The sequence below is a fragment of the Hyla sarda genome, chromosome 2, assembly GCF_029499605.1.
Source record: "Hyla sarda isolate aHylSar1 chromosome 2, aHylSar1.hap1, whole genome shotgun sequence".
Lineage (NCBI taxonomy): Eukaryota > Metazoa > Chordata > Amphibia > Anura > Hylidae > Hyla > Hyla sarda.
In genome coordinates, this window is record NC_079190.1 from 241727239 (window position 1) to 241744622 (window position 17384).

The 17384-nt window shown below is 40.6% G+C and overlaps 1 protein-coding gene across 8 annotated transcripts in view; it reads right to left on the reverse strand.

Moving 5' to 3' along the window:
* The window catches only part of LOC130355913 (chymotrypsin A-like), a 211882-nt gene that overhangs the window by 33211 nt on the left and 161287 nt on the right, over positions 1-17384 (reverse strand). For all 8 annotated transcript variants that reach the window (XM_056556758.1, XM_056556760.1, XM_056556756.1 and 5 more), the window contains 3 exons: positions 9722-9837; positions 5798-5918; positions 31-260 (listed from right to left, as the gene is read on the reverse strand). In XM_056556758.1, coding sequence (XP_056412733.1) covers positions 31-260; positions 5798-5918; positions 9722-9781 — 411 coding nt within the window. In that variant the 5' untranslated portion in view covers positions 9782-9837. The remainder of the gene's footprint in view (positions 1-30; positions 261-5797; positions 5919-9721; positions 9838-17384) is intronic.

The following is a 17384-nucleotide window of genomic DNA, read 5'->3' on the forward strand; positions in this document are numbered from 1 at the left end:
TGGGACTTAAAGAATAACTGGTCAACCTACCAGAGTTTCTAAACATTTAGCCATCCTCTGGAAGTCAACAGAAGATGCATCATTATACTGTGCCAGGTACGTTTCATTTAGTAATTGAAAGGAGCCCACAAACATTTTGCATGTCTCCCTGGAAGGGTCAGTTGGACTTCCTGAATGTTGCGATTCAGACAACAGTGCATCAACGGTCTCCTTTGTGAAATTATTGGTGCTTCTGAAGCCATTAATAATCATTGGGAACTCTGGGAGATGAATAACAAAAATTATTATTCTATCAATCCTAAAATGCATTTTAATTCATCTGTCTAAATGATAACTTTCTTAAAGTGTACTTGTCATTCTAAAAACCTGGTTTTGTTACACCAACCCTTAGGGTGATTTTAGTGCACTTACTGCTGTTATTAAGCCCCTGAGAGTCCCCTCCACAGTGTACAGCCTTTTGTTGTCAAAACAGCATGACTTTAGCACATTTGGCCTAGAATGACCTCACGTTTTTTTTTTCTCTTTAAAGGGGTACTCCGGTGTAAAACTATTTTTTTCAAATCAACTGGTTTCAGAAAGTTAAACAGATTTTGTTAATTACTTCTATTTAACAATCTTAATCCTTTCAGTACTTATCAGCGGCTGTATGCTCCAGAGGAAGTTGATTTGTTCTTTTCAGTCTGACCACTCTTTTCAGTCTGTTTGCTGACACCTCTGTCCGTGTCAGGAACTGTCCAGAGCAGGAGCAAATCCCCAAAGCAAACCTCTACTTCTCTGGACAGTTCCTGACATGGACAGTGATGTCAGCAGAGAGCACTGTGGTCAGACTGAAAGTAACAACTCAACTTCTTCAGTAATATACAGCAGCTTATAAGTACTGGAAGGATTAAGATTTTTATATAGAAGTAATTTACAAATCTGTTTAACTTTCTGAAACCAGTTGATTTGAAAAAAATATTTTCCACCAAAGAACCCCTTTAAAGCAGTTTTAAAGGAAAACTGTCAGCCTGTTCACCCACACTAAACCTAATACACTGGGTGTGGGTGAACAGGATTCCATAGAGGGGTCACTTACCTAAATTGGTCTAGTAGGTCCTGAGATCATCTTTGGAAGTTTCCTGGCAAATGTTTTCGCATCTTGTGGAAAGTGTATATATATATTTTTTTTGAGCAGTTGTAATCATGCTACAATATTTGTGACTTATTGGCCTCTACTGTCAAGGGTCTACTTTTAAAGTCATGGGTTGCACTTTGTGGCCCACTCCATTAAAGGGGTATTCCAGGAATTTTTTTTATTTGACTATGCTACAGGGGCTGTAAAGTTAGTGTAGTTAGTAATATAGTGTCTGTACCTGTGTGTGACGGTTTTCTCACAATTCTTCTGTGATTTTAACCCCAATATTTATTTTGAACAGCATACAAAATGACTGTTGTCTCAGATTTTTCCCAGGTTGCAATGCGGCCGAGACCTGACTCACTAGTCAGCTGATGACAGGGAGCCTGTCTGCTTTAATGGGTGGAGAGATCAATCTGCAACTAATGCAACAGCTGTAGGTACCCTGATTGAAAACCACAGGTCTTTTGAATGGATGCAGCTCATTTATGTTTCAATAGGTGGGATGGCTGATGTGTGGGAGGGAGAAAAATTGAATTATGGGATTTGTAGGCAAAAAAGAAAACTCAAACAGGAAATACCATTTCACAAAAAGCTAGCCACAGTATTATGGTAATCTCACAACATAGCCATTTAGCCCCAAGACAAGAGCAGATCCTTCCTAAGCATGTCCATTACTGTCTGCCAGGTACATGCTAAAATCCTCTTATGGCGGATAACCCCTTTAACTACAATTTAGAGCAGTAGCTGAAGAAGTTGCTCTTGGAGGATGTTTAGATACCATTCTTTATTCATGGCAGTGCTCTTAGGCAAAATTGTGAGTGAACATGCTGCCATTGGAGGAAAAGCCACTCCACACATGAATGGTGTCAGAATCCTTTACTGTTGGCATGACACAGGACTCAGTGCTCACCTTTTTTTCTCTGGACAATCATTCTTACAGATGTCCGAAGAGCGCTTTATTAGAGAAAATTGATTTAGCCCAGTCTTCTGCATTCCAAACTCTGTACAACCTGCATAATGTCATTCTGTCTGTTGGTTTTTCTGGAGAGATGTTTCTTCTTCTTCTCAATGTCAGGCCAGCCTTCAAAAGCCCTTGCCTCGCTGTGCACCGACACCGGCCTGCTGCCATTCCTGAGTAAGCTCTGCACTGGTGTCGAACCAATCCCATAGCTGTACCCTCTTTAGGAGATGGTCCTGGTTCATTTTGGTATCTAAACAACCTCCAAAAGCAACTTCGAATGATCTAAGAGCATTTTGGGCATAAACAATGCTTTATTATTGCATGATGGAGCGCCATGTTTTGTGATAGGTTTGTAAACAAAACATTGAAATTTTAGATCCTCCCAGATTTCAATCTCATTGAGAACCTGTGGTCACTTATCAAAAAGAATGGGTTGTCATCAGTCAGGATTTGGCCCAGATCTACCATGTTAGGGTGTATTGCAGATGTCTTAAAAAAGAAGGATCCACGTTTTCAATATTGAGTCTTGCATAAACTTCATGTATTTGTCAAGAAAAGATTAAACACTTCTTAAATGCTTATTATTCTGCTTCAGTATTACATAGACACATCTAACTAAAATGTCTAAAAAACACTAAAACAGCAAACTTAAAATCCAAATATGTTTCAGTCTTAATACTTTATGGGGGACATTTATAAAAACCTGTCGGGAGGAAAAGTTGCTGAGTCGCCCATGGCAACCAATCAGATCGCTTCTTTCGTTTTTCAGAGGCCTTTTCAAAAATGAAAGAAGCCATTTGATTGGTTGCTGTGGGCAACTCTGCAGCTTTTCCTCTGGACTATCATTCCTCGGTGCTTACTCCTGTTCTATCAGACTTCTGTCTAAAAACAGAGAGCGGCGGGGAAGTTACAGAGCAGCCTGAATTGTTTAGATGAAGAGACTCAGCACAGCACTGCAGATTAAGGGAAGAAGATGAATCATTCAGTGTGAAGAAATGCCCTCTCCAAAGCACAGGATGACAAAGTGAGGGATTTGCATTGAGGGGGTGTAGCGTGACGTCACAAGGGGGCTGGTCGTTACATCATGACCCCCGCAGTCCACACCCAGCATCCTCTTAAGGACATACTCTTTCCATTTTTGCACTTTAGTTTTTTCCTCCTCACCTTTTAAAAATCATAACCCTTTCAATTTTGCACCTACAGACCCATATTATGGCTTGTTTTTTTGCACCACCAATTATACTTTGTAATGACATAAGTCATTTTACCAAAAAATCTACAATGAAACCCCCCCCCCCAAAAAAAAAACGCCTTTTTGTAATTTTTTGGGGCTTCCGTTTCCACGCAGTTTTACTTTTCAGTAAAAATATCACCTTATCTTTATTCTGTAGGTCCATACGGTTAAAATTATACCTAACTTGTATAGGTTTGATTTTGTTTTACTTCTGGTGAAAATGATAACTGTTAGCACAAAAATTAGCATGTTTAAAAATTTCCTCTTCTGACCCCTATAACTTTTTTATTCTTCCACATACAGGGCAGTATGAGGGCTCATTTTTTGCACCATGATCTGAAGTTTTTATCGGTACCATTTTTGTTTTGATGGGACGTTTTGATCGCTTTTTATACTTATTTTATAGTATACAAAGTGACCAAAAATCCGCAATATGCGTACGCAGTTTAATTTAACAATATATTTTTATAGTTTGGACATTTTAGCATGTGGCGATGCCACACATGTTTATATTTGTTTTTGTTAAAAAAAAAAAAATTTAAATGGGAAAATGTGATTAAAACTTTTATTAGGAAAGGGGTCAAATCATATTTATTAACTTTTTTTTCACTTTATTATTTTTTTTTTTTACACATTTATAGCCCCCATAGGGGACTATAACATGCAATCTTCTGATTGCATAAATTGATCAATGCTATGTCATAGCATAGCATTGATCAGTGTTATCGGCGCTCCATTGCTCCAGCCTGGATCTCAGGCATGGAGCAATCGAGCGACAATTGGACGCCGAGGAGAAAGGTAGGGACCCTCCTTGTGTTACCTTAGTTGACCGGGACACCACGGTTTTACCGCGGTGATCCCGATCAGCCCTACTGAGCTGCCGGGAAGTATTTTTGTACATTTTAGATCGGTTGGTGATGTCCGGTATTAGCCACGGGTCCTGGCCATTGCTAGGTGCCGGGACCAACCCGCTATGATATACAGTGCGTGACCCCGCGTAATATCATGGGAGAAGGCACGGGGCATACAGGTATGTCCCGCATCCTTAAGAGGTTAATAAATACTTTCATTCCCCCAAAAGAAAACAGTTTTGAAGCACCTACTCCTTTACATTGTGTTGTTTCTCTGTTCAGGGCTGGTGCAAGGATTTTTGCCACCCAAGGCAAAAGCTAATATTATTGCCCCTTGAATCCACCCATTGGTCCGCCCTTTGACACGCCCCACCATACTACTTGGATGACACTGTAACAAGCCCCTTTCTCATGTAATTAGCTTACTACTTGGGTGACACTGTAACAAACTGGCTGAGCGAGTAGTTTGGATGCTGGTTGTCTAACTTTCTTGTGGCAGGCAGAGCGGCTCCCCCCACTCAAGAGGGTGCTCTAGGCGGCTACCTATTTTGCCTATAGGCAGAGCCGGCCCTGTCTCTGTTACTTCTCCTGGAAATGTGTGGCTAAATTGACAACAATGTTCAGTCAGTGCTCACATTGTCAGATTGTGTAGGCATATATGCCCTATTGGCAAGGGGAATGGGAGCATCCTGTAGTCATTTATTTATGCACTTCTAGAAGGAAAAACATAGGAACTGCTCAAAACATGGCTCTAAAAAAAAAGATGCTCCTGCTTTGTATTTTTTATGAGGAATACAAAAATTTACCAAAACATATCAGGATTGGTGATAGTCACTATTGTTTTTAACAACTTCTCTTCATTTGAGACATAGTATATTTGATATATAACATATTGGTAAATTGCTTAATTTGACTCCTTACACATCTCTAGTAACAGAGATAGAAAGACAGAACAAAACAAGTGGGGACAGTGCTAAGCTGGTGCTATGTGCAGGAGAAGGGGAGAGAGGAAGAAATCAACCCTGAGCTGTGTCCATGCATGCTGAGGCATTCTCCATCAACCAGAGGATCTGCACTGTCCATGAAAGGTAGATTAAGGCTTTCCTCTCAACTCTGCTGTGCTGTTTATGAGAGGTAGATCAAGGCTTTGTTTTCGTCTTAGCAGCAGGGGTTCAGTGCTTAGTATTACCCCTTCCTTTCTGTGCTGCTGCTGTTTTTGCTTTCTGCTAACACAGCACCTTGCAAAGCCAGTGCATTGGAAATACATTCTCCCTACATGCCATCAATAGTAGTGAATGGTAAGTCATCCCCAGCACAGTGCCATCCTGTCCAGTCCAGTGCACTTTCACCAGCACTGGTGAGGAGTAAATGCGGTGTTGTGATTGGCCAGACAACTAAAGGAGTAAGGAATGTAACTGTTTGTGTGCTACAGGCAAACAGCCCATCTCTGGCTCCACCTTTGAAATATGGAGAATGAGAAGTAAGTGTGCACCATGGAGAGGACTCTCAGGGACTCAATAATCACAACAAAAGAAGTAAAATCACCACTCTGAAGACAACCAACAAAACCATGCAGGTTTTTAAATATCTTTTTAAGAAACAGGTGCACTTTACGTTTAATACATCTTACTTACCTAAGAAAATCCTTGCACATAAAACCAGACCAGCTATTGCTAAAAGAAGAATGAATCCACTGAGGCAATGAATGCAGCAGGTACAACATTTGACACAACAGCTGCAGCACTTAGTTTTTGACTGGAAAAGAAGATTATTGATGAATTATTGTTATTATCATTATTAGGATTTTTACTTACAACTATATCCATTTATGCATTTTATCATGGAAAGTATAGGTAATTCTTCCTTGGGAGTCATTTTACAAACAATGTCCTACCCATTGCTGTCCAGTGTCAGTGGTCACACATGGTCAAAAAGTCAGTCAGATCACCTGGATCTTTTTTTATTTGGCTATTGTGAGATGAATTCGAAAGAAGGGCAGGGGTTGTGTTAGTAAGTATGTAGACGCAATAGATAGGCACAGGCGCATTTTTTTTTTAGGTTTTTATTAAAATGTTTAAAGAAAAGTACGCTGAATAATAATTTCCTACGCTGGGGGTGGTTACAGGGCTTACATGTACAAAGTCTTAGCATTTTATAGTGGTCATGGCACTCTTCACTTACGGCAGCATGGAAGCAGCAACATTTCTCATCCTTCCCTATTCCTGATAGGATCAGCAGCACCATACTCTCTTCATTAAAGGGGTACTCCGCTGGAAAACATTTGTTTTAATCAACTGATTCCAGAAAGTTAAACAGATTTTTAAACTACTTATATTTAAAAATCTTAATCCTTCCAGTAATTACCAGCTGCTGTACGCTCCAGAGGATGTTCTTTTCTTTTTGAATTTCTTTTTTGTCTGACCACAGTGCTCTCTGCTGAAACCTCTGTCCATGTCAGGAACTTTTCAGAGCTCAGAGAAAGAGCCAATCCCCATAGCAAACCTCTCCTGCTCTGGACAGTTCCTGACATGGACAGAGGTGTAGGCAGAGAGCACTGTGGTCAGACAGAAGAGAACTCCAGAAAGAAATTCAACTTCCTGTGGAGCATACAGCAGCTGATAAGTACTGGAAGGTTTAAGATTTTAAATAGAAGTAATTTACAAATCCGTTTAAAGGGGTACTCCGGTGTTAAACAGATTTGTAAATTACTTTTATTAAAAAATCTTAATCCTTTCAGTACTTTTTAGCAGCTGTTTGCTACAGAGGAAAATCTTTATTTTTTTAATTTCTTTTTTGTGTTGTCCACAGTGCTCTCTGCTGACACCTGATGCCCGTATCAGGAACTGTCCAGAGCAGGAGAAAATCCCCATAGCAAACCTATGCTGCTCTGGACAGTTCCTGACATGGACAGAGGTGTCAGCAGAGAGCGCTGTGGACAACACAATGAAGAAATTTAAAAAGTAAAGAATTTCCTCTGTAGCATACACCTGCTAAAAAGTACTAAAAGGATTAAGATTTTTTTAATAGAAGTGATTTACAAATCTGTTTGTTTAACTTTCTGGCACCAGTTCATTTTAAAAAAAGAAAGTTTTTCACTGGAGTACCCCTTTAACTTTGTTGCACCAGTAAAAAAAAAAAAAAAAAAAAACTTTGTCCACCGGAGTAACCCTTTAAAGTGTTCTCCACATCTTACACAATTCACCAATCTGTTTACAAGTGTTATTCGTAGTGGCAGCCAAAAAATATATATTTCTGGATATGCTGAAAGGCTGGGTTGCATGTGCTTCATTATTTCTGCATTGTGTTCACAAAGAATGAAATTCAGAGTGCAGAAAGTGCCTTGTTGGATGCAACCACCACTTGGGCACTTGAAAAAAAAAAGCCCTGGATGCATCCCTTGTTTGAAGTTCTGGTTGGTTTTCATTATTCTCCACCTTTCTTAGTCATAGTTACTGTCATCAGACAAAATATGGTGATCATACACTCAGAGAAGGGGAATTATTGCTATGGCTAGTTGACATTGGATTCTGAGCTCAGGAGGAATGTCAGCCATTCCCTGCATCATAGATGCTTCCAGAAACAGTATTTTATTGGTTCTCATAAAAAATCTGTTATGAATTGCTGATGTAACAGAATAAGAAGGGGGATTTCCATCTCTCAACGTTTATCGCTATCTACAGGATATGAGATAACAAGCTGATCAGCGGGGGTCGGACTGAGACCCCCACTGATCACACGATTGGAGTAAAATTGTACCCAGAATAGATATATTGCACTGCATGTGCGTGGCCAGCGCTTCATACTTTCTTTATGGGTCTTTTAAGCATTGCTGAGAATAGAGCTTAATGGTAAAAAGCTTAATGCATCTGTGATAAACTGTCTGCACAGACTGCAGAAAAATGTACAGTATACACATAATAGGAAAATTCATCAAAACTTGTACAGCGGAAAAGTTGCCCAGTTGCCCATAGCAACCAATCAGTTTGCTTCTGTCATTTTTGAAAAGGCCTTTGAAAATTAAAGAAGCAATCTGATTGGTTGCTATGGGCAACTGGTCAACTTTTCCTCAGCACAGGTCTTGATGATTCTTCCCCAATAGCCATTCTTAATACAACTGTATAAAGAAAGTACACTGCATTTTATTGGTTAAATGTGAATTTAATCCGAATTGTACGATTGTCTCTCATGTACTGTAAAGCAAAGACAAAAGTATAAATTTACAATGGAATGTAGTTATGCCAAGCAGTGTTTTACAATCTTTTTACTCTTTTTTTCTTTTTTCTCTTTTTACAATACTAGCTGAGTACCCGGAGTTGCCCGGTTTTTCCTTCCCAATCCTTGTTGGGGAGGAAAATCAACAAAGGAGGAAGCTTTTAACTTCATATCCTATCCCCATATATTGTTGTCATATCCCAACCCCATATCCCCTCCTCATATCACGACCTCCTATCCCGACCTCCTATCCCGTCCTCCTATCCCATCCTCCTATCCCGACCTCATATCCCATCCTCCTATCTCGACCTCCTATCCTGACCTCCTATCCTGACCTCCTATCCTGACCTCCTATCCCGACCTCCTATCCCGACCTCCTATCTCGACCTCCCATCCCGTCCTCCTATCTCGACCTCTTATCCCATCCTCCTATCTCGACCTCCTATCCCGTCCTCCTATCCCGACCTCCTATCCCGTCCTCCTATCCCATCCTCCTATCCCGACCTCATATCCCGACCTCCTATCTCGACCTCCTATCCCGACCTCCTATCCCGACCTCCTATCCCGACCTCCTATCCCGACCTCCTATCCCGACCTCCTATCCCGACCTCCTATCCCGACCTCCTATCTCGAACTCCTATCCCCACCTCCTATCCCCACCTCCTATCCCCACCTCACATCCCGTCCTCCTATGCCAACCTCCTAACTCGACCTCCTATCTAAACCTCCTATCCCGATCATCCCGTCCTCCTATCTTGACCTCCTATCTCGACCTCCTATCCAGACTTCCTATCCCATCCTCATATCCCAAACTGTAAGATGTGTACCAGGTATTGAAATATCTCCAGCCGTACGGAAGTTATGTGGGAACATACATTTCCCATTGATTTGCATGGGACTTTAAACAAAAACCCCGACCCTCACAAATGGGGGTAGTTAAGGGTTAAATTAACTATCCTATATTTTAAGTGGGCATATAAGTAACGTGACCAAGTATTATCGAAACATCTCCAGCCGTTTGGAAGTTATGCAGTAACATATATTTCCCATAGACTTGTATGGGACTTTAAAAAAAAAAAAAACGCCCCTGGCAAATGGGGGTGAGTAAGAGTTAAATCACCTATCCTATGTTTGTTGTTGACATATAAGTAACGTGTGTGCTAAGTTTCATGTTAATATCTTTAGCCGTTTGGACGTGATGCTGGAACACACATACATACATACATACATACATACACACACACACACACACACATACATACATACATATACACACACATACACGTTGAGTTTTATATATATATATATATATATATATATATATATAGATGAGTTTATTTCCATACCTTCTTGTGCAGTAACTGCCGATCTCCATCATTTTCAGCTGCTTCTGCCATTAAAGCCATCAGTCAGAATATTGCTAAGCGCACTTCTGTCTTTTTCTGTCATAAACTTCACATACCTTTTGAGAGGAAATGCTGGGTTTAAATACCGTAATTTCGACTATGAAAGAGTCTTACAAGTTAAAGGAGTTGTTTCACAAAGATGACCCCTTATTATATAATGTAAAAAAAAAAAATTTTAAAAACCGAATAAACTATGAAGAAAGCCTCAGGCTTTATAGAGAATTTGTCTATATTACACTGAACACTAAATGAGCATTTAGAGGGGAAATTATGATTGTTTTTTCCCTTGATTTTTTTTATATTACATTGTCATAAATTTTTGCGCAATTTGCAAATTTAGTGACTGTCATACGCCCATTCTTTTTTTAATATGTAGTGTGGTTGAAGTCAAAAGAGCTTGGTAGCTGTTATATTAAAAGAGGCAATTTTAGAATTTCGTACATTTTTGCACAACCTCACTCCAGCAAAGGCCACACTTTGAAACTTGCTACTTAGCTATTTATAAAGAATTTTTTCCATTTTGGTAAAATTTGAGGGACGTACACATGACGTCTGCACAGGAAAATGGCAGGAAAAACAACTAGATTAGCATGATAAATTCTTCCCAAGACTCTGCATTTATTACTGTGCTAAGGGAGAACGCTGAGGGCCCCAGAGCTCGTGCATGTCATTGGGAGGATTGTAGCACTGCACCTCATAGATAGGACAGCATAAACCTGCTGAATCACAGGTGTAATTTAAGACATTACATTTTGTGCCTGACTCATTATTAGTTATACAACTCTTCCTGTCACACAACATGATCATTTTATGTACTGCGAATGCTAAACAAGCCTGGAACGCCTGTAGGATTTTCAGGACTTAAAGGAGTACTCCCGTGGAAAACTTATTGTTTTTTAATCAACTGGTGCCAGAAAGTTAAACAGATTTGTAAATCACTTCTATAAAAAAAAATCTTAATCATTACAGTACTTTTTAGGGGCTGTATACTAATGAGAAATCCAAAAAAGAAATGCATTTCCTCTGATGTCAGGACCACAGTGCTCTCTGCTGACCTCTGCTGTCCATTTTAGGAGAAAATCCCCATAGCAAACATATGCTCCTCTGGACAGTTCCTAAAATGGACAGCAGAGGTCAGCAGAGAGCACTGTGGTCATGACTTCAGAGGAAATGCATTTCTTTTTTGGATTTCTCTTTAGTATACACCCCCTAAAAAGTACTGGAAGGATTAAGATTTTTTAATAGAAGTGATTTACAAATCTGTTTAACTTTCTGGCAACAGTTGATTTAAAAAATAAAGTTTTCCACGGGAGTACCCCTTTAAATGCAGGAGTTTACTTTGCTTGAGTTGTTGTTTTTGATAAGTAATTTGTCAGTTCTTTTTAAAACTAAGGACATAAAACAATGGTTGTTGTTTGGCTCAGTGATAGAATATAGTGCCAACGTAATTGCCAACACTAAGGGGGTAGTTATCAAGCCTTCCCTCCCCGGTAGAGGCGTATGCCTCTGCATAAATCCAGCGAGACTGTGTGCCCATGTTGAAATCTGGTTTTCCAGCATAAACTGCTATAAGACAGGTGAGCGGTGGCAGCCATGTCCCCTCCTCCCATAACCCCCCTTTTCTAATAGACCACGTCCCTTTAGCAAGCACCAAAATGGCAAATAATTTCACAGATTCTGCAGTTAGCACAAAAATTGTGCGATTATTTTCTTTTTCCATAGCCGTCCGCTTGAAGCAACTCCAGGAACAACCTGCAATGATCATTAACCCAGAGCTAGCTGTGGCCACTAGTGTTGCATGTAAGAATGGCCTAACTTGTAGATGAACAGCTTAACTTTAAAGGGAACTATAATTTACTTTCAAATGTTGTGGTGTTTATGAGAGTTCTTAATTTCAAAGATGAGCAGTGAGCAGGGCGTTTAGTTAAGGGCTGGCACTCCACTGGCTCCCCTTCACCCAACTGGGCTTGATTGACAGATCTCTACCTATAAAAAAATAGGGAGAGCCCTGTCAATAAAGCCCAGCAAGGCAGGGAGTAGTGAGCTGGCCCCTTAATTTTGTTTTCCACTCTAAGCTTAGCAAATGGCCATCACTTACATCATGCTTGCCTCCACCTAGGAAGGAGGAGGACAGGCTGATCTCTATGGGAGCAGGAGAAGGTGAGGTTTTCTAAATCTTGGCACAAAGTTGGGCATTGTTAAATTAATGAGGATGGGGTACCTAACTAATACAGGGGCATGTACCTACTGGGTGTACCTGCCTACCTCCTGAGGGGACTTATCTAGTGAGGGGGACCTATCTGCCACTGGGCCATGCCTACCTAACTGCTGAGGGGGCCCTAGCTGCATAACTACTTGGGGGAGCTACCTATCATAGGTCCTACCTACTGGGGGTAGGGGACAAACCTACTTTCCTTCCTGCTCGGGGGGGACATACCTTAAACCTTGCTATCAGGGGCCCTAAGTACCTAAAGATGGACACATTCCCCTACATATTGGAGGGACATATCTATGTACCTAATGGGAGAACTACTTAAGAGTAAGGTTCTATATACATACTTAAATGGGTATTCCTATCTCTGTACTAGGGTGCTGCAGCCACGTCCAGACTGCTTGTGGCTGCTGTATGTGGTTGGGAAGTAAAAAAAAAAAAAAAAACAGCTTAGCTCATGATACTAGGCTGTCTATGCATCTCCTGCTTAAGTTAATGGGAGTTCCCCAAATTTCATAAAACAGTCGGCGCCACTGTTTTTGGCTTCCTAACCAGCAGCTGGGACTAAGATTCTGCGGACATAAGTTGTAAATGGAGGAAATCGTCAAGTTCAACTGTGTTTTATTGAAGATTTTATTGTAGTAATATAAAATAGGTTTGTTTCACAAGGTAAGAAGAAAATTTGAGGCTGCATCGCCTATGACCCTTACTCTATTTTTTAGAAGCGGGAAAACCTCAATACTATTGGCTCTAATGAGCAATGTGAATATGTAATTTGATAGATATGTCCTATTGACACATATGTTTACCTAAATTTATGTTGCATTGTATTTCCCTTTTTTTGTATTGATTTATATCCATTGATTTATTTGTCCTAGTTTCTCCTGATATGTTTATCTATGTGTATCATAAGTTGTTGTTCCTATTTGCTGCTCTCTAAATTACTCATGCTTCTCCTTCTTTATCTATTTTGGCTTTTTCTTTGGACGAAATGATTAAGTCCATCACATTAGAACAAGGTACTATGGCAACAAGATGCACCGGATATGATGCTGTGGAAGGGCGGATGTAAACATTAGAATCAGATGTCTGCCAGGACATTCCCACGACGGGCGGGAGTATGTTTTCGGGAGACGCGCACGAATATGTAATGCGCGCAAACATGTGATTTGCACGATCACATGACTAGTTCATGGGAGGTATGTAGCAATTATGACATGCGTCTTGGCGGGAAGTGACGTGATTGGCTGAGCGCTATCATGGTCCATTTAGGGGATATTTAAGGAGAGCATGAGGAACAGCTTGCACCTGCAGTTTGGATCGGCATCTGCAGTGTATGCTATTCATATACAGGACGGAGGGTAAGAAAGTACATTAAATTTACGAATATGTGATTATCTTTTTTGTAATATGGTAGTGACATATTGTCACTGTATACTGTATTGTAGATCTATACTATGGAACCATTGTGGCTTAGAGGGTAGCTATAATAACGTCTCCACGGGCAGATTGTTGGATCGAGTACATGTGCAGCCTTGTAAATAAGATATGTGGCATACGGTGGTGGTGGCTGTTGATACAATTGTTTTCTTTTATAGCAGTCACTATATGGTGTTGCAAACAACTGAGAAAGTAAAGATCCGGCACATGCAGGACTAGGGTGATGTGGAACTACAGGGAGAGGTAACGCTGCAGACTGGGCACAGGTGTGGAGGTAGGCGGTGCAAATCACAATTGATACATAGTATGCAAAAAAGAGACCAAAGGAGACTGCACTCACCATCCACAGGTTTATTCAAAAGCGTGTAGGCATACAATAGCGGAGACAGGGGCACACCGGGACAAGTTGTTTTACGCTGTCTTGCAATTCTTCAAGCCCTCAAGCCCTTCAAGCTTGAAGAAGCGCAAGACAGCGCAAAACAACTTGTTCCGGTGTGCCCCTGCCTCCACTATTGTATGCCTACACGCTTTTGAATAAACCTGTGGATGGTGAGTGTAGTCTCCTTTGGACTCTTTTTTGCATACTATATGGTGTTGGTCTTAGGTTTACTTACAAATTCTGGGTCCTCTATATCCTTCTGACTAGTGGTAGCAAGATGTTATGTTTATCTGGTTTAAAAAGAGCACATCGGTATTGAGGGATGATTTCCATATCTGGCTATCTGCATTGGAGGTATTGTGGCCCCTATATATTGTTCCAGACTATGTTTTTTTTTCTTTTCCTGAGGTTCATAGATTTATTCATATTCCATCTAGTTCCTTGTATTTAATTTGAATTGCAGAATAACAATGAAATATTTATCAATTTATTCTTCCCCTTTCCTGTATACTACTTTTCTTTGATCCCCTGATGAACCGGTGTATGATATCAGATACACGGGGAAACACGTCGGGATTTGTGGGTTTTTACATCAGGAGAATTGTTGTTACTCTATATATTATATTATTTTCACCTGAATAATTTCTATGGTTATTATGATATGGTTTTAATGTTGTTTACAATAAAGAGATATTTTTAGCAATTTTTTTTGTTGGTTTCCGGATAAATATAGCTAATTGACACTCCAGTGTCATTTGTGTCAGTGTAAGAAGAGAATGGGACCTATAGATATTTTCATTAGCAGTAAATATACATTACATAACTGATGCAATGCTTATAGAAAATAGTCATGTTGGGGAGCCACACATAGTTTAAAACCAGCCCCCCTCTTAGACTTTGTTCACACACAGTATTTTGGCCCATTTTTGGATCCAGAAAATGGCTGTTTTACAAATAAATAAAAAAAACTGCCCAAAATGGCTGAAAATATTGACCAAAAGTAAGAAAAAGGCAAAAAAGCTTTAAGAGTCAATAGCTGACTGAAAATGATGCTTGGAAACATAGGCTCGGACTAGGTTCATACAAAGTATTTTGTTCTGGTATTTTTAGACCAGAAGTAGGTCCAAAACACTGAAAAAAGTACTAATATTTCCATTATAGTTTTTCGCAATATTTTTTGCATTACTGGTTTGGGCTAAATATACTAATCAAAATACTACATGTGAATGCAACCTTGGAGAGACCAAAAGATCAGAGGTGACAGTTTACGGTTTGTCTAAGCCTAAATTCTCATCTGGGTTATTTTTTTCTGTTGTTCTGTCCCATTATAGGCTGCACTATTTTATCTAACATTTTTTTGGTGGCAGAGACGGTGATAAAGACTCCTAGTGCAAATGTGAAGCTTTAGCTATATATTAGAGTCACTTTAATTGGCAACCTTCTAACCCCAGAGACTATCCTCATTTTGTCATACATAAAACATATTACAGTACCCATTTATTTAAAGGACACTTGAGTATTTCACTATCTACCATGTTTCTTCACCTGTTTTTGGTGGCATTTTCAGGGAGTTTTTACCTTTTCCCCCCCTTTTTTTTATGATAATATGAAAATAATTGCAACCCCTCTTATGCTTGCCTGCCATGTTAGGAGTGCACTGGATCTTGTACATTTGGTGACTGCAGCTTAGACTAGACGTTTTGCCAAAGGTATCCGGTATACAAGCAGATGTATGAATATTTGTTTACTGGGTGGTGCTGTATTAACAATTGTTAGCAGCAAATAGTTTACTAAACCCTGTTACAATGGATATTGGATGCACACTTTGTGTTCATTTCAGTTACACAACAGGTTTGCACATGAATAAATCCTTCATATGTCTGCTGGTTGGAATTGCATTTTATATTGTTCAAAGCGCACATACTGATTCAATCAAAGGTTAGCTATGGGTGTTTCTAGTACTCTGGACAGTTCCTGACGTGGACAGAGGTGGCAGCAGAGAGCACTGTGGTCAAACAGAAAAAAACTATACAACTTTCCTTGGAGCATACAGCAGCTGATAAGTACTGGAAGGATTAAGATTTGTATATAGAAGTAATTTACAAATCTGTTTAACTTTCTGGCACCAGTTGATTCGAAAACATTTATTTTCCACCGGAGTACCCCTTTAAGTTTTAGTAGAAGATGAAAATTTAAAAGGAAACTCAAAATTCAGATTTGTTTCACAAGGCAAGAAGAGAATGGAACCCGTAGACCTTTGCATAAGCAGAAAATATACATTACAAAATTAATGCAGTGCTCTTATCAAATAGTCATGTTGGGGAGCCACACCTAGTTTAAATAAGCCTGTCCTTAGACCTTGTTCACACACAGTATTTTGGCCCATTTTTTAAACCAGAAAACAGTTCTTTTACAACAAAAAAAAACTGCCTAAAAACATTGAAAAAATTTACCAAAAGTAAGAAAAAGGTGGAAGAAACAGGCCAAATGGCTTTTAGGCTCAAAATGGATGAGTGTCGCAAATTTTTCTCCTTTTGAATTGTTTCCCTCTGCATTTTGCGTATCTCAGTAGCGCTGCCTCCCTCTTCTCTAGATGGGCCAAATGGTTCTTATCTGCCGACACATTCTATGTTTCTAAGCTTCTCTTGCCGTGCAAATCATATAGATTTCCCCTACCAAGACCCCCATCTGAGAACCTGGCAGTACCGTATTTTTCGCCGTAGAAGACGCACTTTTTCTTTCCCAAAGCTGGGGGGGAAAAGTTGGTGCCTCTTATACGACAAATACACATTGAAACCGGCGGTCCCTGCGGCCATCAACGGCCGGGACCCGCGGCTAATACAGGACATCACCGATCGCGGTGATGCCCTGTATTAACCCTTCAGACGCGGCCATCAAAGCTGACCACCGCATCTGAAGCGAAAGTAACACTAACCCGACTGCTCAGTCGGGCTGTTTGGGACCGCCGCAGTGAAATCGCGGTGTCCCGAACAGCTTACAGGACACCGAGAGGGACCTTACCTGCCTCCTCGGTGTCTGCTTCATACCGGGATCCCCTGCATCGCTGGCGCTCTCCTTCGTCGCCATCACGTTGTCGCGCACGCCGTCCCGTCATCCAATAGGAGCGGCGTGCGTAGTAGCGTGATGGCGGCGACGGAGAGCGAGGATACCGGACAGCAAAGACGTTCCGGAGCGACGAGGACACCCCGGGGACGCGGCAACAGCGATGAAGGGTGACATCCAGGGCAGCGGTGACGAGCGGTGAGGGGTCCGAAGCGGCGGGGACACGTGAGTACTACCTCCTATAACAGTGGTCTTAAACCTACGGCTGTCCGGGCATGCTGGGAGTTGTTGTTTTGCAACATCTGAAGGTCCGCAGGTTGAAGATCACTGTCCTATACTTTACATTGTATTTGGTTCAGAATCTTTATTTTTTTTAGATTTTTATGCTTTAAAATTGAGTGCGTCTTATATGCCAGAGCGTCTTATATGGTGAAAAATACGGTAAGTGTTCAGTTTCCCTGCTGCACCGAATCACTGGGTTGTCTGTGCAATGCAGCACAAAACAGGGA